The sequence below is a fragment of the Pongo abelii genome, chromosome 12 (assembly GCF_028885655.2).
Source record: "Pongo abelii isolate AG06213 chromosome 12, NHGRI_mPonAbe1-v2.0_pri, whole genome shotgun sequence".
Lineage (NCBI taxonomy): Eukaryota > Metazoa > Chordata > Mammalia > Primates > Hominidae > Pongo > Pongo abelii.
Window position 1 is genome coordinate 28,976,059 of NC_071997.2, and position 21,660 is coordinate 28,997,718.

The 21,660-nt window shown below is 43.9% G+C and overlaps 1 protein-coding gene across 9 annotated transcripts in view; it reads right to left on the bottom strand.

Moving 5' to 3' along the window:
• The window catches only part of AFF3 (ALF transcription elongation factor 3), a 616,655-nt gene that overhangs the window by 133,606 nt on the left and 461,389 nt on the right, over positions 1-21,660 (bottom strand). For all 9 annotated transcript variants that reach the window (XM_063713526.1, XM_063713522.1, XM_063713523.1 and 6 more), the window contains one exon: positions 1,798-1,849. In XM_063713526.1, the coding sequence (XP_063569596.1) occupies positions 1,798-1,849 (52 nt within the window). The remainder of the gene's footprint in view (positions 1-1,797; positions 1,850-21,660) is intronic.

The following is a 21,660-nucleotide window of genomic DNA, read 5'->3' on the forward strand; positions in this document are numbered from 1 at the left end:
GTTGAAGCAATAACTTAAACTATCATATGCAAAACCACTGTCTGGAGTCTTAATTAGGAAAAAGGGATTAATGTATAAAAATTATTCATGCTGTCAGTTCCTTTCGTTGCAAAAATAGGAAGGTATATTCACATAGGAATTAAATGCAAGAATAAAGGATCTGACCTGTACATTCATAACACAATATTATCAATGAGTACAGAATGGAAGGGGGTAGCTTAAAAAGCAAAATGAGTCAACTAAAAGCTCTTACTGCCTTAGAGAACATGTATAGTACATCATTAGTAATGTTTATTAAAATTGAGTTTTCATTGGAAATACTTTCTGGAAATAGCTCAGGAAATTATTTCCAAATTTAAAAAGGTTTGCAGATTGAAATAGTCTGTGAACCCTTTTTCTAATAAAAAGCATACACAATTTACATGTTTGATATGATTTAATCCATAATCTATGTATCCAGGCCACTTAATGGGAAAAAACACAAAGAGATGAAATCATTTGCTTATCATCATGTAGATAAGAAGCCAAAACTAGGAATGAAGCCATTCTACATTTCTGCTAAGATTGCTGTGTGGCAGATATCCGGCTGCCCTGGAAACAAATCAACAGATCTCTAAAACACTCAAAGCCCGAGTGGCCTTCTTTGCCCAGTTAACCTTCTTCCACTGGGTATTCTCCACCTGCCAATCTGGTTTCCAGACTCCTCAAGCTCTTCTCCCTTTTCGGTGCCTCAGTTTCTCCCATGAGATGAGTAACCCCTTTTGTGACCTCATAGCTATGCTCTGCTCAGATACTCTTCCTCGAAATTCTCCTTTGACTTTTATTTAACCTCTGCCTGTTCTCTCTGTAAGTTATTTTGTATTTGCATGTCTAGACAGCAAATCATCTGCATAGCATTTCATGATACCTATTAATTCACTATTCCAAAACCAATAGAATAGCATTAGTATTTTGTATTGCATACAAAAATGACTTATTAAAAAAAGCCTCTCTGAATTGTCTTTCTACCCATCACATGTATCTAAACTTGACAAAATACAACATAGGGGATGAGAAAAAGAAAACAGAAGTGTAGGAAAATCTGTCTTTAGTGTTTTTAAACTTGCTTTGAAATACAAACATTTCTTGAAATGCAGAAGTGAAAGTGATGAATGTTAAGTGTATATTTTTTCACCTTAACTAACTGATCAGAAGAGTATTTATAACCCCCTAACTGATGTCTCGAGCTGATAAATCAACACCAGGGGAGAATATTTCAAGCACATTTATCATTTAAGACAAACAGCCTACACCGAGCATGATTACTTTTTATTCATCATTTTGGCTCACCTCTACATTTGCTCCTTCTCAATGTTAATAATATCTGTATAAGACTTCTCAATATTTAATGTTACAGATTGCCTGTTGCATGCTGATGAGGTTAAGGTCATATGTTTGATCTCCAGAAGGCCAGTTAGCTTCACACACACACACACACACACACACACACATAAATAAAAAAGAAAAAAAAAAAAAGGCTCTGTCTACTTCTGAGGGAAGCCTGATCTTAGTCAGCTTCCTCGTAATACCCATCGCTGGTCTCAACACCATAAAAATTACAGAATTCAAGGCTTAAGGGAAATTATGGGCAAGCTATCTTAATATACTGACCCAACTGCACAGAAGCTGACACTTAGCAGACGAAAGACCAGCAGCCTGGAGTGCCACCATTCAGCTTGGTTAACACCCAGCACAGTCCACCAGGTAACTGTTATCAGTGTCACCTCCAAAGGATGGTGACATAAAAGAGAATCTTACCTGTTCATTCTCCTCTTCATCACTGCTTAGCTTAAGGTCATCTTCCAGCATTCTGAAAGAAGGAACAAAGAGGTACAAAGAGGTACAGATAGTGGATTCAGAATAATTCAGCACCAAAATATCACCTTAATGTTGCTATTAGAGCAACATTTCGGAAATAAGTCTATTTGAGTTCCTATTTTTTTTCTTTCCTTCTTATGCACTTTTCCTCTGGTGCACTTAGGAAATAGCAGACAGTCCTATCATAAAAATTAACCCTCACAACAGTCATCAGCTAAGATGGGCAGCTTTCAGAAGATGCTGTGTTAGTAGGGAAATAATACTTAACAATAACGTATTGTATATTTCAAAATAGCTAGGAGAGAAGAATTGGAATGTTCCCAACAGGAAGAAAAGATAAATATTTGAGGTGACGAATATTCTAGTTACCCTGATTTGATCATTACACACTGAATACCTGTATCAAAATATCACACGTACCCGAAAATAGCAATAAAAAAGAAGATGCTTTTTTTTTTTCTCTCAAATACATAAGGGCTTTTCCCCTGGGCAGTTTGCATTCCACAATTACTTGTTTAGTGTTTTCCAAGCTCCCAGTGCTGGGCTGTGTCTCCATGCCTGCCCCAGGGGCTTTCATGGTAAAGAGAGATGAGAACAAGAGCCATAAAGCCATAAACTTGAGTTGTGAGCAAAGCTTCTTAGGCCATCCATCAGTCAAAGAGCTGGAAAAGATGTTGTCCCCAAGATCCTACCTAGTGGGGAAAACCAAGCAGGAGGGTGCTTTCTGAAAAGCCTGTGAAGGTGATTCCCCAGCCCACCCAGGTCCCCCCATTCATCCTGAGGAGACAGCAGGGAAGCATGAGGTTAAAAGTGAAAAAAAGAAACACAACTTCAGACTCTGTTATTTGTTAGGATAACACTATATTCTTTTCAGCATGGCTAAATTTTTCTTTATAGTAGTTTTCAGATTAATTCATTTCAAAAGAAATCTTACTCAGAAGTGCACTGTATAAAAGCGTGCTCTCCACGCAGACACGCTCTGAGGGAGCAGGGGAGAGCCCACTTCTGAGGGACCCTGGGGCTCCATACATCAGTGTGAAGCCCGCTGAGCCCTTGTGCTCAAAGGCCTCATTGAAGCCAGCTTCCAAAGGCTGTCCCCTAAAATGTACCTAGTGTCCTTTAAAAGCTGGTTGTAGGCCTATCACTGATACATGCCTCTGAACACTCGTAGAAGTCATTTCAGTCACTTTTGGGGCGAACTGGGGGGTAAAGAACTGGCAGGATAAGGCATGGCCCAGGCTCTGCCTCATCTGTCTATGCACGTGGGGTGAGTCGCTTCATGCACCCTGACCCCATTTCCCTATTTGTGCAGTGACGTGTTATAGAGGGCAATCCTAAGGTCGAATCCTGCTTTAGATTCCGTTGTGAGTCTACAAAATAAATATGCTCCCCAGTTTCGTCAAGGAGAAAAACCCTTCTATTTGTTTTAGAGAACACAACGGAGAAACTTCTAAGTAGTTTTTAGGGTACTATTTAAGGCCTTGCCATCAGGGAACCAAATCTGCTTCCTCACAGGCTCCTGCTCATCTCCCAGTGCCGAGAGGTGTCATTCTTGTATTATTTAAACCACAAGTGAACAAATGAACATGTCAGCAGAGGCTGTAAAGCGGCACCCCCAATTCCTCTGCACCTCTGGCATGCCATTCATTTCCTTCACACACGCTTGGCTTCAAAGAGAAGAGACCTCTTGGTGATTTATTAGAGCACTACTTGGGAGTAGCCTAGGGAAGTGGGCTGTGTTTCCTTTGTCCTTGAGTCCCCAGTGACCAACACAGTGCGGCACAGAGCACAACGCCAGTTTGCTGGCTGGGCTGAGGCCCCTTCTCCAAGACCATTTTCCTACCCAAAGGCACAGATTTCTTCCTAATGAAAAAGACCAGAGAAGGGGACAGTTCCTTGCCTCCACTCCCACGCCCTCTTTTGGGTAAACCACCACTGCAGTGTGGTTTAATCTCTAGAACTCCCCAGCAAGCACTGGGTCTTTAAAGGGTGGGTGGTCCTGCTGGTGGCGGTGGAAAGAGTGGGAAGAACTCACATAATCATGGTTAACAACCCCCTTGCTGTCAGATGGAAGCTGTGTGGCTGGGAAATTTAATATTTAAATGGACAATACTGTGCGTGGATTGAAGGCCAATCATCCCCCAGAGCAGGAAAGCCTAACATGGTCCGAAGTGAGGGAGCTTAGGTTGGCTGCATACTAGCCGTGCAACTCAGTCACCACATGAGCCTGGCATGGCTGAAAGTCACCACAACAGTCAAAACGCTGCTGTGTGAGGCTCTCTTTCAAGGTAGGGAATGCAGCTTACTTTTGTTTATTTCAAACATGTGCTAAATGCGTCCACACATAAACACGCATCTGTTTGAATCTCAGAGCCCCTTGCACCACAATCTCGTGTGAGGTGCACCTCTGGGGCTGAGCATTTGTGCTTCTATAATGAGACTCATCTATCTCATCATCATTTCCAGAAGAAAAGCAGTCAGAGATCAACCTTGCTTTGTGAATAATCATCACTCTGTCACTGACTTTACCTCTCTTATATTAAAAAAATGAATTTATTGTGTTTCTGGCTGGGTTCTAAAAACAACACTGCCTTCAAGAGAGACTTCAAGAGAAGTTCAAATCTAACTAAACTTCAGAATATCTCGAAATATGAGAAAGTGGTCATGGAAACACAAACTCACACAGCTTATACAACATTCGCAGAGCAATCCTGGGTGGTGCTATTCCCAAAACATGAAATCACAGACCTGGGACAGACGACCACGGCCACGCCGCATCCCTGCCTGGACAGGCACAGAGGCACACCCCGAGGAGACCCAGGCTCCCCGCGGTCTGAGAGCAGGAACCCTCTGCTTTATTCTGATGGTCACGAGCAGGCCCTTGGCTCAACTCCCTAGCAAACGGCGCTTGTTCTTGTCTGTGACCACTGCATCTTCAAGTCCGGTTTAACATTCACAAACAACTCCATGTTGAATGCTGAACATATCCCAGTGGCCTCTTAGAGAGCCTAAGGAGGGGCTGAAGTTCATAGCTGAACAATGAAACATGGTTAGGAGAAGAGAAAACCCGTGACACCCACAGGATCATAGGAACTGTCTGTACTTGGTGTACGGCCAGCAGACAGCAGGCATGGCCGCCTTCACCAGACACACAAATGGCACCGTGGTGGTCATGGGTCCAGCCCACTCCCAAACCCTGGGGAACGTTTTTATCATTTGTCTGTTTCCACAAGGAAACAGATGGGCATAGGTATATCAAACAATAAACAAACAAACAAAAGTGTTCAACCAAGAGTAAAAGGAAGATGCAAATTAAGTGCTGATTAGGCTACTGGGCAGGGGTGGAGATCTTCTACTGTTTTTTTTTTTAAAGGGAAGGCAAAGACCTTGCTGCTCTAAGGGGCTCCTGAGGGCTAAGTCATCTACACGGAAGGACTGGCCATCTGCATGGAAGCACAGGGCCTGTGCGTCCATCCACAGCACCCTGGCTACACCCCTACTCCTGGGTTCCTCCAGGCCCTACCCCAGCTGATGGGGTCCCCAACCAGGGCCACCCCTTTCACGTTCCCTTAGCCCTTCCCCTTCATAGCCCTTCAGATCCCTCCCAGGGGATGAAGCCCTCAACTCACAGCAGCAGCTCTCATTGTTTAAGGGATGTCTGTCCGTGCCAGACCAGCTAAGTACTTTCTAGATGTTACTTTGTCAATCCCTGCAGCAACTCCTCCGAGGTGGGAGGTGGGTGCTATAGGGGGCTGTGGACCATGGTGGTCAGAGCAGGGACTTCAGGGTCACACTGCCCAGGATGAATGCTAGCTCTGCCTTTCGTCTAGCCCAGGGCCCTGGGACCTGCCTCAGAGGGCTTCCCGGAGAACTTATTCCACAATCCTTGGATAGTGCTAAGCACGGGACCTTATGCTAGGGAGCCTCCAATCAATGCTCATTTTTACCAATGCTCATTTTTACCAATATTCCCTTTTCCCTAGGAGGGAAGTGGGCCTCAGAGCATTTAAGAAACTCATGTGGATAAACAAGTTGAGAGACTTTGAGATGTCTTTGTAATGATGCCTTAAAACAGAGCCATTTGCTCTACTTTCGGGCCATTTTGAAAAGAAAGGGTCATGTTCCCGAGAGATGGTGGAGGGGAATATATTTTGGCCTGTAACTACTGTCAGCTGGTCTGAGTGGCTTTATGTCGACAGGACAGTAAACATGCCTATCAGTCCCAGTGCACGGGGAGGTCCGCCCTGGGAGCCAGCGGGTGGCCACGAGGCCAGGAGTCCCTCCACGAGGAGCCAAGGGGGTGCTGCCACATGACAATGGGGAAGTTGAAATAAAATAGGTACTAAAATTGAACTTTTTGGCTGCACGCGGTGGCTTGCTCCTGTAATCCCAGCATTTTGGGAGGCCAAGGCTGGCGGATCATTGAGCCCAAGAGTTCGAGACCAGCCCGGGCAATATGGCAAAATCCCACCTCTATAAAAAAAAATATAAAAATTAGACAGGCATGGTGGTATGGACCTGTAAACCCAGCTACTAGGGAGGCTGAGGTAGGAGGATCACCTGAGCCCTGGAGGTCGAGGCTACAGTGAGCCGAGGTTGTACCACTGCACTCCAGCCTGGGCATAAGACCCTGTCTCAAAAAAAAAAAAAAAAAAAAAAAAAATTGAACTTTTTGAATTGAGAACAGAGCAAAGGTGCAGCCCGAAGTGTGGACAGACCTGGACTTTCATGGCCTTAACACTTGAAGAGTTATCAAACTACTGTCAGGGACGCTCCATCTTAGCACCTCATGGTGACTTTACAGTAGAGTCTGAACCAGCTACATGAGAACTGTGACACTTTAAGGACAGAAGCAAGATTTTTTTTTAATGTGCGATTAAGTGATTGAGATTCCACCCATTTTTACTTGGGAACTTGTCCTTACAGTGATTGTTGGGCATGTTGTAACACCCTTCCTGACATGCAGACAAGGAGTCGAAGGGTTATGAGCCCCCAGCTGCACTCGCTCACGCTTTCATGCAGGCAGAGCGGGCCTTGCAGGAGCTCCGTAGAGGAAAGGACGCAATGGGACTTTCATTCAGAACTCTAAAGAGGGAGCCAAAGATAAACAGGCCCATTTGCAGTTTGCCGAGCACTACCCTGGAGGACCTTTTTCTTTCTGAAAGGGAAAGATGAATGGAAACATGCCTCATCACCACCAGCGGAACCAGCATCCAAACACCCAATTGTTGTTTTGTTTTGTTTTAGAGACGGAGTCTTGCTCTGTCATCTAGGCTAGAGTGCAGTGGCCCAATCATAGCTCACTGCAGCCTCGAACTCCTAGGCTCAAGCAATTGTCCCACCTCAGCCTCCCATGTATCTGGGACTATAGACGCCGGCTACCACGCCTGGCCAAACCCCCAATTGTTGACTCATTCAATTACTTCTGTGTCCACTGTGTGGCAGGCACCTATCCACAAAAGGTGTACTGTCTCCCAGGGGTGGTTCCCCTCACACATGACATTCAAATCAGCATTGTCATTTTACCTATTTTTAAATGCCTTCAAATTGTGAAGCTCTGGCAGATATAACTTTTGCAGAACCCAACTGTGTCATTTGAAGGTAAACTCAGTACTTTTCAGAAAAGGGAGTAATTCAATACAACCTTTGCAATTTTAACATTTGATTACCATAACTTCCCTGTGTGTATTATTTTCTTAATTGAGCAAGTGATAAATTTATGTTGTAGCTGGCGCCTGCATTTTTGAGGCCTAAAATTTCTTGGGAAGCAGAAATAGCAGCCTACACTTAACAGATGGCCAACTGCTTCCAAAGCTCATCTCTATCTTCCACACGTATTGCAAACGGGCACATTAACTACCTGCAAATGTAATGGCAGCCATTTCACAGAGTAGTGGTTTTTAATTAATAGGATTTTCCCTGAATTAGTTGTCATTTGGGGCCCTTAGCAGGTGGGAATCCTTTAGTCCTTTAAAGGCATTTCATTTTGCTTTGTTTTAATGGTTTTTAAAAAAATCTGAGTTTTAATTGGGCTGTTTGATTTTCAGATTTGTTTCTATAGCTGGTGCTGCTACTATCTCCACCTACGTGAGATTTAAAGCCAAAGACAAATGTTTATGAATCTCCATTAAACATATTCATATATGCAAATATCTATTCTAACAATTAGCATTGCCTGAGAGCCTATTCATTATGCAAGTGCACCTCTCTGCAGGTATTCCCCAAGCCATCATCTCCACTGCTTGGAACACAGGAGGGAAAGTTATACAACTCATTTCACTCTTTCTGAAGTCTACTGCTTTGTCAGGGTCAGTGCTACCATCTGCCTGCGGTTATTTTCATTAACAAGTAACCACCTTCTTCTCGGCATTTGTTTGGAAGAACTTAGCTCATGCCATCCCCGCTAACTGGGAACAGGGAAGGCTAGCATGGGCTCACTCTAGGGGTTGGCAATTTAGTGCATCCAAGGCACAGATGAAGTCACTTAATCTGGAGGCAAATGGAGAAATCAGGAACAAGATGAAGGGGTGCTGTACTTGACCTAAGTGCTTCTAACTCTGATGTTTTAAAACCCAGGGATCTCTACATCTTTTGAAGCAATTTTGGTCCATAGCAAGGTGGTATTTGCTCATACATATCTCCTTCCTGGACTCCCTCCCTCCCAGGACCTGTTCTGATTGTCAGTGAAATCATCCATGATCCTGTAACTCTGCCATGTTGAACCTGGGGTGAAGGTGCACTGTCTCGCTTATGTTTATGACCTTATTTTTAGTTAGGGACAGCAACTTCTGATGGTCCCTTTCTCCACTGACATGCTGAATCCACTTGCCACCTTCTCTGCAGGCCCATCTTCCCTGGGGGACGGCATCTCATCTCCTACCCTGGAAGACCCGCACAAAAGCCAGTCTCATTTGGGAAACCTGCCAAATCCTGGTGAGATGCTGGATGATGTGTGTCTTCAAAATCTCAATCAGTCAACTGTCTTTCCCGACAGTAAGCATGTCTATAGTAATAGAAAATAAGCAGAAATAAAAGGAAAATGGAAATCAACAGTCATAAGAAGAAACAGTCAGTGGTACAGAGTCTGGTGTGGTGAAATAAGTTTTGAAATGGCAGCTTGGAGGCTAGCCAGCATTAGAGTCTGAATTCTGTCCCTAACTAGCTCTGTGAACTTAGGCAAATCACCCACTTGCCCTAGATATTGTTTCCACATCTCCGAAGTGAGAGTTGGATAAAACAACCACTATATATCCTCTTATTGGTCTGAATTCCTTGGTTCTGTGCCTTTACCAATGGGTAGAATGTCCAGGAAGACTGCTGGAGAATGAGATGATCTGATACTACTCAGCACATTCTAGGTGCTAGAGATATAAAACTGGAGAAATCTTCCTTTTCAAGTGTCTCACTGTTTACTGGGAGCAGCAGCAGTTCCCTGAACAACCCATGATGCTTTCCACCTAGAAATATGTAAGTGCCACACATGGTTTGTGTGATTGTGAAAATATAAAAATGCTCCATCTTTTCCACTTAGGGCAATGTAGGCCACAGTTATGAAGTAGCATTCTCCAAATATATTAGACTTTAAAATTGCTTCCTCCTAAAAGAATTACAGGGGAAGAGGGCTGGATATACTCTATCATTTCTATAAAAAAACTGAGGCTTTAGAAAGAGCACTTTAACCCGGAGTGCTTTCTCCCTGAAGATGGGTTTAAATCCTGTCTTTGTCTGTTTTAAGGACTTCTAGAAAATTAGTTTCTGAGCTCGATGTTCTCAGTATTAAAAAATTGAGTTTCTAAGGCTAAATGAATGCAACTACAGTGTGTGAAAGAACATGATCCTTTCCCGGGCAGACAGCAGAGGACAGGTCAGAGGATTCTGACTGGGAACATAAAGTTTCTGTGGCTGTGCAGATTCGATGGTGGACATTACTTAAACCTCTTTGAAGGGGGATTTGCACCCAACCAGAGGGGAAACGAGATATGTATGTATTTATTTGGCTCAAATCTGATGTTGAATATTGATAATCAGTAAATAAGTAAGTTAGCTGCCTATTCTGTTTGCTAACTAATGGTTTGCTTATTTAATAACTTTTGACAATAAGAATGCATTGAGTCTGTAAGGGTCATAACACACATCAGGTTAAGATTTGTTCTTTGGTTGGAAACATCAGTTTTTGCATTTTTATGGCTGCTGTTATTGACAAGTTAATTGCTAAAAGAGTCCCTAATTAAGAGATTTGAACAGATAAACTGTTAGAATTAGAAAAGAGAACCAAGCATAATCTCCTAATTAGCAAATTCGTGTACTTTAAGCTATACCAACGTTCACACATTACCTGAGGATGGCATAACACAGTGGTTTCCAAACTTTATTGCACATTGGAATCACTTGGGAATCTTTAAAAATTACTGATGCCCGGCTCCACTCCAACCCCATATTCTGATGGGATAGGTTTGGGGTGCAATCTGGGCATCTAGTTTTTTTTTTTGTTTTTTTTTTTAAGCTCCCTAGGGAGCTGATTCATGGGCCTCAGCCCCAGATATTCTGATTCACAGCAAAGTTTGGGACCCACTATATCACATAGAGCTGGACTGAGTCATAAGAGCTGAAGGTCATGAATAGCTCTGCACCTTGGATCAAGTCCCACACTCTTAAGTTTTAGTTTGTTCATTAATATAACGGGATGATAGTTGAGATTCAAACGAGACAATAAAGGTGAAAGCCCTCTAAACTGTAAAGCTTCATAGGAGTTTTCAGTAATGGGTTTAGCATTACCTGGGATGTTTTCAAAGATACTGGTCTATGGGCCTTACCCCCAGGGATTCTGATTTAATTGGTCTTGGATTGGCCATGGGCATGAGTACTTCTGACAAGCTGCTATGGTCTGAATGTTTCATGTACCCTCAAAATTCACATATTGAAACCTAACCTTAAATGTGATAGTATTCAGAGATGGGGCCTTTGGAAGGTGATTAGCTCATGAGGGCAGAGCTTTCATGAATGGGATTAGTGCCCCTGTAAGAGAGACCTCAAAGAGCTCTTTCCACTTTGTGTCCTTTCCAACACATGAGGACCCAGCTCGTAGGTGCCACTGATGAACCAGAAAGCAGTTTCTCAACAGACACCAAACCTGGTTCCTTGATCTTGGACTTCCCGGCCCCCAGAACTGTGAGGAATAAATTTCTGTCATTCAGAAGCTTCCCAGTTTATTTTGTTACTTTAGCCTGGGTATTTTTTTTTTTTTTACAGCAGCCTGAATAAACTAAGACATGAACATCCCAAGTGAATCTTCCATCCAGCCAGGGTTGAGAACCACTGCCTTCTTTTTTTTTTTTTTTTTTTTTGAGACAGAGTCTTGTTCTGTCATCCAGGCTGGAGTACAATGGCGCATCTCGGCTCACTGCAACCTCTGCCTCCTGGGTTCAAGCAATGCTCCCTACCTCAGCCTCCCGAGTAGTTGGGACTACAGGTGCCTGCCACCACACCTGGCTGGTTTTTGTATTTTTAGTAGAGACAGGGTTTTGCCATGTTGGCCAGGCTGGTCTTGAACTCCTGACCTCAGGTGATCTGCCCTCCTTGGCCTCCCAAACTGCTGGGATTACAGGTGTGAGCCACCACGCCTGGCCACTGCCTTAATTCTAACTGAACTATCACCTTCCTATTAAAGTCATCTCCAATCTATAGGACAGAATTAGTCACTTCTTATCTAAGTGACTAATTTGTACATAGCTAATGCATTATGTTAGAATTTTCTAACTTATCTGGCTTCACTCTCCCCCCATCTTCCATTGGAATAAGAATGCTTGAAGGTAAGGGGTGTGTTTCCTCAATGCCTAGGATAAGGCATAAGCCCATCATTACTAAGGAATTACCACGAGGCATTTTAGAATTCTTCAGTGGTTGTTTTCAGAAACCACAAGGCAGCGCTGGGGAATCTGAGATTCCCAGCTTGTTCTTCAGCCTTGGGGAGGAAACAGAAAATTTTATGAATGCCACATCTTTCAAGCTCCCTGGAGAAGTCCCCACACTTTTGTCAAGACTGCATAGGATAGTGTGCTGGGTTTTCTGTCTAGTGGCAACTTGGCATCATCTCCCCTTCGAAGCACTCCTTTCTATCACAGGGGCTGGAGGCCTGGGAACTACATTTCCCCAGAATCCCTGCCGATAGGGTTTTTGGTTAAATGTTGCCAGTGAGAGGCACCTGAATGGGGCTTGGAAAATCAAAGATTAACAGAAGCCTTTATTGCTCCCAGGAGAGTGAAGCAGGTGCAGAAGCTTCAGCAGATGGCAGATAGGAGGTTCTGTGAGTGGCTTCCAGGAACCCTTCTGTGAATAATGCCTGCAGGTGCTGGAGACATCTGAGATTATTGTTAGCAGTTTTCTGTTATTCTTGCATTTATTGATTTCTTGAAATGACTTTCTGAACTGATGACTGATTTCCTGTTGATCCCCCTTCCCTGGCCCTCCTGATGGGTTTGGAAGGCACTAATTCCCTATGTTAAGTGTCTTTCTACTTGAAATACCTAGAGTGGTTTCTCTTCTCCAGATCAAACTGACTGATGTGTATAGTAATTAAGAGCATGAACTCTGCAGTCAGAAAGCCTGGTTTATTGATTTCTATCCAGATGCTGTACCTCATGCTAGTTGTGTCCTTATGCAAAGAACTTAAAGTTGCTCTGCCTTCTGTTTCCTTATCTGTAAAATGGAAAAACGAGAGTGTTTACCTCCTAGGAATGTTGTAGAAAATGTAGAAAACATCTTATACAGTGTCTGGTATGTAGTAATTAATAAATATTCAGTATTCTAACTGGCATTTTATTACCCATTCCATCTCGTGACAGCAACTATGTTACCATTTAAGTCCATTTTTCCTTTTCTTTTTCTTTCTTTTTTTTTTTGAGACAGAGTCTCACTCTGTTGCCCAGGCTGGAGTGCAGTGGTGTGATATCACAGCTCACTGCAGCCTTGACCTCCCAGGCTCAAGTGATCCTCCCGCCTCAGCCCCCCAAGTAGCTGGAACTATAAGTGGCCCACCATGCCTGGCTAATTTTTGTAGGGACGAGAGGTTTTGTTATGTTGCCCAGGCTGGTCTCAAACTCCTGGGCTCAAGTGATCCACCTGCCTCAGCCTCCCAAAGTGCTGGGATTATAGCCATTTACTTTCTCTAACAGAGAAGATAAACTTCTTAATTTCTCGACCACCTCCAATGAGCACATTCTAGGTGCCAGAGATATAAAACTGAAGAAGTCTTCCTTTTCAAGTGTCTCACTGTTTATTGGGAGCAGAAGCAGAAAAGAAAGCCAGTGAGGTGATAAATACTATGGGAGCACAGATGACCATCTTCTTTCCTTGTCAGACAATCCTGGCCCTTTTATTTTTCCTTGTAGGTTTATTCTTCAGTCTGTAGTTCTCTTCTGTATCTCCTACAAGTTCCCCAGTGTCCTTCCAAATTTATAGTCACGTGTGGGACACAGTCCACTCTACAGGCTCTATCGGCATGGACTGTAGGGGGAGAATGACCCGCTTTATGTTGGAAGTCAACAGCTCTGAGAATTAAGGCCTAAGATTCATAACTTAAAGCTTTCTCCACCTAAGCTCATTTAGTCTCTCCTTCCCCAAATGTCTTGAGGAAGAAAGCCATCTGCCTCCTTGTTCAGGACAGCCATGGGGTCATTTAAAACTCATCATGGAATTTTAACAACCTTATCCTACGCTGTGTGGACCAAGATGACCATGTGGCTCCTGTGATTGCAGTGGGGACCACATTGTACCTGGGTATTACAGAGGTGCAGCCATCCCGCCTCCTCTGCAGCCATCCAGTTCCTGGAAAACGTGCTCCCAGAACCTTCAGCTGCTTGTGACTAGATGGAGGCTTTCACACTAATCCACTAATCCTCTCTGCCACAAACATCATAAGCAGTTCGTATAAACGTGAAGAGGAGAAAAAGACTTCAATGTTCCATATTAAAGAAAAAGCATCCTATGAGCTATTTATTGGCTGGAGATTGGTAGATGATCCTCACACTAAGGCATTTCTGTGAATTCATTTTTTTTTTTTTTTTTTTTTGAGACAGGATCTCACTTTGTCATCCAGGCTGGAGTGCAGTGGTGTGATCACAGCTCGCTGTAGCCTCAACCTCCTGGCTTCCAGTGATCCTCCCACCTCGGCCTCCCAAAGTGCTGGGATTACAGGCCTGAGCCACTGTGCCCAGCCCATGAATTCAGCTTTAATACTACCACTTTTGTAGCACTTTGCATGTTATCTCTGATACTTCCAGAATTTTTCATTATAAAATGAATCCAGGTGGTTTGAATATAGAAATCAAATAACTCTAATCTCAAAAAAACTCACTATATACCAGGACTTTTTCTTTCTTTTTTTTTTTTTGGAGACTGAGTCTTGCTTTATTGCCCAGGCTGAGGTGCAGTGGTGCTATCTTGGCTCGCCACAACCTCCGCCTCCCGTGTTCAAGCGATTCTCATGCTTCAGCCTCCCAAGTAGCTGGGATTACAGATGCCCGCAACCACGCCTCACTAATTTTTGTAATTTTAGTAGAGACCAGTTTTCACCATGGTGTGGCCAGGCTGGTCTCGAACTACTGACCTCAAGTGATCTGCCTGCCTCAGACTCCCAAAGTGCTGGGATTACAAGCCTGAGCCACCACCCCTGGCCTTCTTTCTTTTTTAAAAATAGAGTTGAAAATTAGGCCAAGTATATTGAGTGTTCTAAATCCATTGTCAGGTACATACAACTGGCTTGTGCAATGAGAAACCTGATTACCCTGCCAACATGCCTCTCTATACACCAATTACATTCTACTGGGAGTTGTTCAACTCATGGTGACACAGAATGTGTCAAATAATCCATGTAAATTAAGCCTTGCCATATCCATTGCAGAGGAGGGGTGCATTTACTGGGTTGGAAGCAGTGTCACCAGGACCAGTCAAGGCCACTCCTTAAGAAGGTTCAGCATTTTGTCATGGTTTTATATCAGGTATATTTCGAGTTTATGTAAAAAAAGAGTAAAACTGCAGAATCAAGTCCTTTGTTGCCTTCCTAACCTTTTAAACATATTCATCTATTTCTCTTTCAGCTGGAAGAAACGAATCTTAAGTGCAAGAAAAAAAATTCATCTGAAAAACTCTAAGTGGGAATGTACACTTCTGAAATAGGATCAGACTACAGAATAGTGTTGCTTCTGCTTAGTGCTTAAGAAAATAACCAGGAAAATAACGATCTATTTAGTTACTATCCTGGAAGTCATGGTGTCCATACTGCTAAAGTGGGTCTATTCACTGATGGAGGACAGGAGAGTAGGGATAAAAACAGATAGGATCCAGGCCGGGCGTGGTGGCTCACGCCTGTAATCCCAGCAGGCCGTGGGAGGCGGAGGCGGGCGGATCATGAGGTCAGGAGATCAAGACCATCCTGGCTAACACAGTGAAACCCCGTCTCCACTAAAAATACAAAAAAAATTAGCCGGGCTTGGTGGCGGGTGCCTGTGGTCCCACCTACTCAGGAGGTTGAGGCAGAAGAATGGCATGAACCCAGGAGGTGGAGGTTGCTATGAGCCGAGATTGCACAACTGCACTCCAGCCTGGGCGACACAGCGAGACTCCGTCTATAAAAGAAAGCAGACAGGATCCCCGTCCAATGCAGACTTTCTGACTTTCCTATTTTAGATGAGTCAGGAGTCCTGATCCACAGTTTCAATTAAAATGACAGAAAATCAACTGATTTCAGGGCCAACACCAAATAACACTGTGAAGGAATTTGAGTTTACCTTTGAAAACCCCCACCACTTTAGGTGCACACTCCCTCTCCAGGACTCATACCCCCATGTAGACTATTCCTCTCTGACCAAGGAACTGGAGCTATTCTTATGGTCTGGAATGGGTCTCCTTTCCTGCCTACTTGCTAAAATGTTTCTCTTCTCAGTCCCATACCCTTGGGATTCGTTGTGAGCCAGCCATATTGCATATTGAAGAGTTGGTAAGATTTGACTCCTTCTAACAGGTTCCCAAGCACTATTGACCTGTAATTGCAAAAAATACAAACAAACAAAACCCCAACAGCAACAAAGATCCTGAGGGAGTGACATTAATGGTAGAATTTTTAAGGTACAGTGGTAGCCCCCAAATGGGCCATTTTTCCTTCATCTAATCTTATTGCATGGCAAATATAGACAGCAGCAGGCATTCCTGACTGAGAACCCTGGTGATGGCCTGACGGAAGCAGAGATGAGACTGCCTGATCCACTCCAGGCAGCATGGTCCCTAAAGGGCCCTCTACAGCTGGGAACCTACCCTGTTCTGTAATAACAGCACATCAGCAACCTCTATCATTGTGGCAGTGGTAATCAATTATTTAAGTCATATTTCATTGATTGCCTTTATGTGCCAGGCATGTTGCCAGCCAATAGAAAACCAATGATGAATAAGAAATGGTTCCTCCCTTAGGGAGCTCCAGTCTGGAAGGGAACTCAGGCTCACTGAATTTTCTTATCCAGGCAACAAACTGTCCCAGGGTCTTTTAAACAGTTTCCTGAGTGCAATGAGTATGTAACATTAAACTCAGAACAAAGAGAAGGATCTAGGAATGCAATTTCCTATGTGGCCAAGAGATGTGTTCCTACCACAAATGTATTCCTGGCTTCTGAGGCACTTTGATCATTGTCACCCATGCAGCCATTTTTAATAGTAAATAGCTAAATATCCAGAAATAGGCACTTCACAATTATTTATTTGACTTGGGTAGTGTCAGGCTAGGGAAACACTACCAGGACACCAAGACAAGAAGAGAAATGTCCCAGTATGGCAGGGGCCAGATGCGGGAGAAGGAGAGCCAGTTTTATCAAATGAACCAGGTGGGTAACGGGAGTGAGTGGGAGCTTCAAGTCGAGGAGAACAGAGGGAGTGTTCTAAGAACTCAGCGAGGACACTCTTCAAGCCATGAGGCTGAGCTCCCAGAACTCTAGGAGACGGGAGCTAGAGGAGAGGTGGGCTCTCACTGGCCTGTGGAATAAAGAGGCTGATGAACCTTCCCAAGCGAGGGTCTCATAAGCAGGGAGGAAAGTATGGGGCTTAAAGGGAGAATCAGGCTGGTGGCCAGTCAGTTGTTGTTATTTCTAAATATGCTTTTATAGTAGTTTAAGATTTATGGAAAAGTTACCAAGAGAACACAGAGGGTTCTCGAATACTCAGTGTCCAGTTTTCCTTGTCCTTAGGATCTTACAGCAGAATGATACATTTGTCACAATGAATACACCTATATTGCTATGATAACGTAAGTCCATTTGAAATGGAGTCTTGCTGTCACCCAGGCTGGAGTGCAGCGGCGTGATCTCAGCTTACTGTGACCTCCGCCTCCCAGGTTCAGGCTATTCTCCTGCTTCAGCTTCCTGAGTAGCTGGGACTACAGGTGCCCGCCACCACATGCAGCTAATTTTTGTGATTTTAGTAGAGATGGGGTTTCACCATGTTGGCCAGGCTGGTCTTGAACTCCAGGGCTCAAGCCATCCACCCACCTCGGCCTCCCAAAGTGCTGGAATTATAGACGTGGCCACCATGCCCAGCCCCATGCTTTATTTCGATTAGCTACTGTTCCTTCCCTGTCCCAGATGATGTCATCTAGGACAGAATGTTACATTTAGTCATCATGTCGCCTTAGGGTTCACTTAGCTGGGACAGTTTCTCAGACTTGCTTTGTTTTTGATAACCTTGACTGTTTTGAGGAGTCTTGGCCATGTATTTTGTAGAATGTCCCACAATTTGGGTTGTCTGATGTTTTTCTCATGATTAGATGGAGGTGATAGGTTTTTAGGAAGAAGACCCCCAGAAGTAAAGGACCATTTGCATCACATCCTATCAACATGAGTTATCACTGAGAATGCGGCTGAGGTTGCATTTGTTGATTCCTCTGCTGTAAAGTTACTCTTTGTACTCCCTTTCTAGACAGGACACGGAGGCCACTAAGCACAACTGGCATTTCAGAAGGGGGCAGTGATGTTCCCTCTCCTTGAGGGGCATTATCTATAATGCTTAGGTTATTTGGAATTCTGTTGTATGGGAGATTGATTTGCCCTATTTATTTATTCCAATCATTTCTTTTTTTTTTTTTTGAAACGGAGTCTCGCTCTGTCACCCAGGCTACAGTGCAGTGGCGCGGTCTTGGCTCACTGCAAGCTCCGCCTCCTGGGTTCACACCATTCTCCTGCCTCAGTCTTCCAAGTAGCTGGAACTACAGGTGCCCGCCACCACGGCCGGCTAATTTTTTGTATTTTTAGTAGAGACGGGGTTTCACCGTGTTAGCCAGGATGGTCTCGATCTCCTGACCTCGTGATCCGCCCGCCTCGGCCTCCCAAAGTGCTGGGATTATAGGCGTGAGCCACCACGCTTGGCCAATAACCACAATCTTTAAAGTTCATTGTCTATTAACTTTAAAAACAAAGGAATGGTTGGGCAGATTTGTCTATTATGGAATCAGACCAGTAGCAGGAAGGGCTCAATTGGAAAGTGCTGAGAATCCCAGGGCTTCGATCGGTTGTGTGGCTGCTTATGAAATAAAAGTTGCAAGAATGAGTGAACATGTACTGCTGTTAGAATCCATGTATGACTTTTTAGCCAGAGCTTTTCCCAGAAAAAATTAGACTTTTCACAAATATATTTTGGTTAAAAGTATACTAACCCAAGGTAGGAATTTTTTTTTTTTCAAAAAAAGAAAATCTAATGTGTATTTTGAAGAGTTTATACTCAGGCATAGTGGAGATCCCTTCTTTCTGTTTTCTTGGTGGGAAAGGCAGAAGCAGAGAGGTCAGGAGGAAGGAGATGGGGATGGATAAAGGCATGGTGGGCAGTGCCAGGCATGCTGGGTGTGTTTATGTTTGAATGTCCAGGCTGTGACAAAGGAAGTAAGGAATGCATGTTGGAGGGACCCATTTCTCATTTGCCCTCATGTCTAGGGCCCAGTTGTCAAGCAACTGTTGACATTTCTGGCCTTGTCTCCTCTTCTCTCTCACCAAAATGATATTAGCCGGGACTTCCTCACCTCCTATCCACAATGCATTCCCTGTTCCAGAAAAATCTGAGGCTGCTGGACTCAGCACAGCTGGACCCAAACCAGGCTGTGCTCAGTCACTGCTCATTCCACCCGTGTGGAGGAAAAGGTTCAAGGGGATACTTAGAGTCTCATTTGTTCACTGAGGGCTCCATAATAAAGTTCTGCTAAAAATGCATGTTGCTCCTGAACTCCTGCAGCCTGCGGTTTGGGACACAGTGTTATTTTGGAGCATTCAGTGTTGCTGATGCCATTGTGCCCTTGTCCCCACTTGGTGTCCAAACTGGAGCATTTCCTTGCTTTCTTAGAGCTGCCTTCACTTAAGGCCACAAAGGACTCGCACTATTAATGAGCTTGTGCACCAGACCAACTGCTGCCTCATAATCCTCAAAACAACCTAGAGAATTTTTTAGAGGTGAAGAGGCTTTAGTGATTATCAAGACCAGCAGTTTATCAACTTTTGCTCTTGTTTTTGGCAACCCAACCTTTTCTTCAAAAGAGTCTTAAGTAAAGTGGTATCACTTATCCTTCCTGTGGGGACAGAGTTGCAAAAATGCCAAGTGTCACTCTGATGTCTCTTGAGTCAACTGCTCGCCTGCTGTCAGTGACAGGGTGTGGGGTAATGGGATGAGCCCTGCAGAGCCCATGATCATAGGATTAGGTTAGGAGGAAGATGAACTCCAGGAAAAAGCTCCCACAATAGTAGGGCTCTTAGCTAGAAGGTGGAAATTCATTCTAACAGAGGTCTTGTTCACAAGCATATTTAATTAGTGGCGAGAGCCCAGGAAAGGACTAAATTCTTGTAATTTAGGATGGTCTGAAGTATGGAAGGCTTTATGTACATTTCTGAACAGCCTTCTCCCCCTTCTTGGAGGCAGCTGTTTCAAGTAGCGACTGGTGCTCAGCCTCTGGAGCTGGCAGCGGAGCCCGTGGGTGTGGCGAGGTCAGAAGAGCTTTGCTCAAAGCCAGGGCGGGTGTGGCTGCCTCTGCAGCCCTGGCCCACACCCTGCCTTTGTGGACTGAGGCCTCCTCCTGCCCAAATCCAGAGAGGACTCTTAACTCTTCCTCCTGCAGGACTCAGTCCCAAGGCCCAGGAAAGCCCCAGTTGCTAACTCTGATTTGGCCCTTGTTGAGCTCTCCATGGACATGGTGGCCCCTGTGGACAGAGAGACAGGAGAGTGGATTTTACTCTCCCCCTTCTTCAGCAGCACGTTCCTCATTCTCACTCTCTCATCTTATTAACGGCGGCAAGAGTTGGGAAGATGTCACAGCATATGGGGGCAGGAGGTAGGGGCTATGCTTCAGACAGGCGAGTGATTGCAAAGGACAGGCTGATGAAGGGCCTCAAAGAAGGTTAGGAGGGGAGTGGGGAGGGAGCAGTGAGCCTCATCCCATGGTGCTGCATGCTGGGCTCCCACCTGCAATGCCTGGCTTCCTTCCTCTGCCAATTCAAATCCTACACACCTTTGAGAGTCCATCCCAAGTATCACTCCTCTAGAAGTCCACCAGACATTTCTGACTTCCCCGACCTTCCCTCTTCTCTGAACCCTATGGAGGATATGTTGTCTTGGACTGAGCCCTGGCAGATCTTCCTTCACCAGACTTCTGGACTGAGATGATGCATTAAACTCCTCTGTATACTCCAGAGAGCCAGGTTATCAGGCACGAGCCTAATGCAGAAGGAGGTGACTTAGTCTTAAGCTGTATCAACTTCCTGAAGGCCCAAGTGCCTTCCTGGGACAGGTGGCTCTGTAGGGCTCTGAGACTATCTGAACAGGTACCTCTATCACAGCTCCTGTCACCTTCTATTGAAGTGACCATTCTCACTCCAGCCTCACTCTCTGCAGGTCAAACTGCTGCAGTCACCAATCCATAATCCCATATTCATTTTGTTATTTCCAGGGCATTGCATAGAATTAACAGGGCAGGAACTCAACAAATGGACAGATTCCCAACAAACCAAATGGAAATTAAGAGACTACTGTGAAGATACAGAAAAAAGAACTGGCTGATGAATAAGGAGAAGTGGGATTTTAAAAAGTTGTGATGCAAATTCCATTATAAACTGGAATCAAAGTCAGCATTAACTAATAGTAACATTAAAATTATTGCCCAAAATGGGTAATTTTAAATGTGACTGTGCAAGAAAAATCTTATTTTTTCTTGTGTATGTTTAGTCAGATTCTTGGAAATAAACTTTCTTTCTACTCCTGGATACTACAAAAAACTGGATATGCCCAAATCTAATTTTCATATGGAAATAGTTTATATACTATTAGGATTTTTAATCTAGTATCACCATTTATAGAAATTTAAAATTTTTTTCTATTAAAGAAAAATGCATAATTTTTTGAGAAGTCAAGATGATTTCAGCCAAAGAAAAATGAAAGAGTTGATGAGTATTAATGTAGAAATGGCCTCCTGGATATTGCAATTTGTAAGTCTTAGATTTATGGCCGGTTCCTTAAGAGCAGGGAAATGGCTATTGCATGCTCCCAGGCATGATTCTTTTTATCCAATGATTCTAATACTTCCTTCTATCTTTCCCTTATTACCAAAAAATAATGTCATTAAAATCTTTTTTAAGGAATAAAAGTGAAAGCCAGTAGGTTTTGGTTCCTTATTCATACTCTTAGGTTTGTAAATAAAAAAAACACCCCAAACACTTCTTTTATTTCCCACTGCATCATTATTTCCAATGTTAAGGTATCTTATCTAAAATCTAGCCTTTTCACTGTAGAAATCCA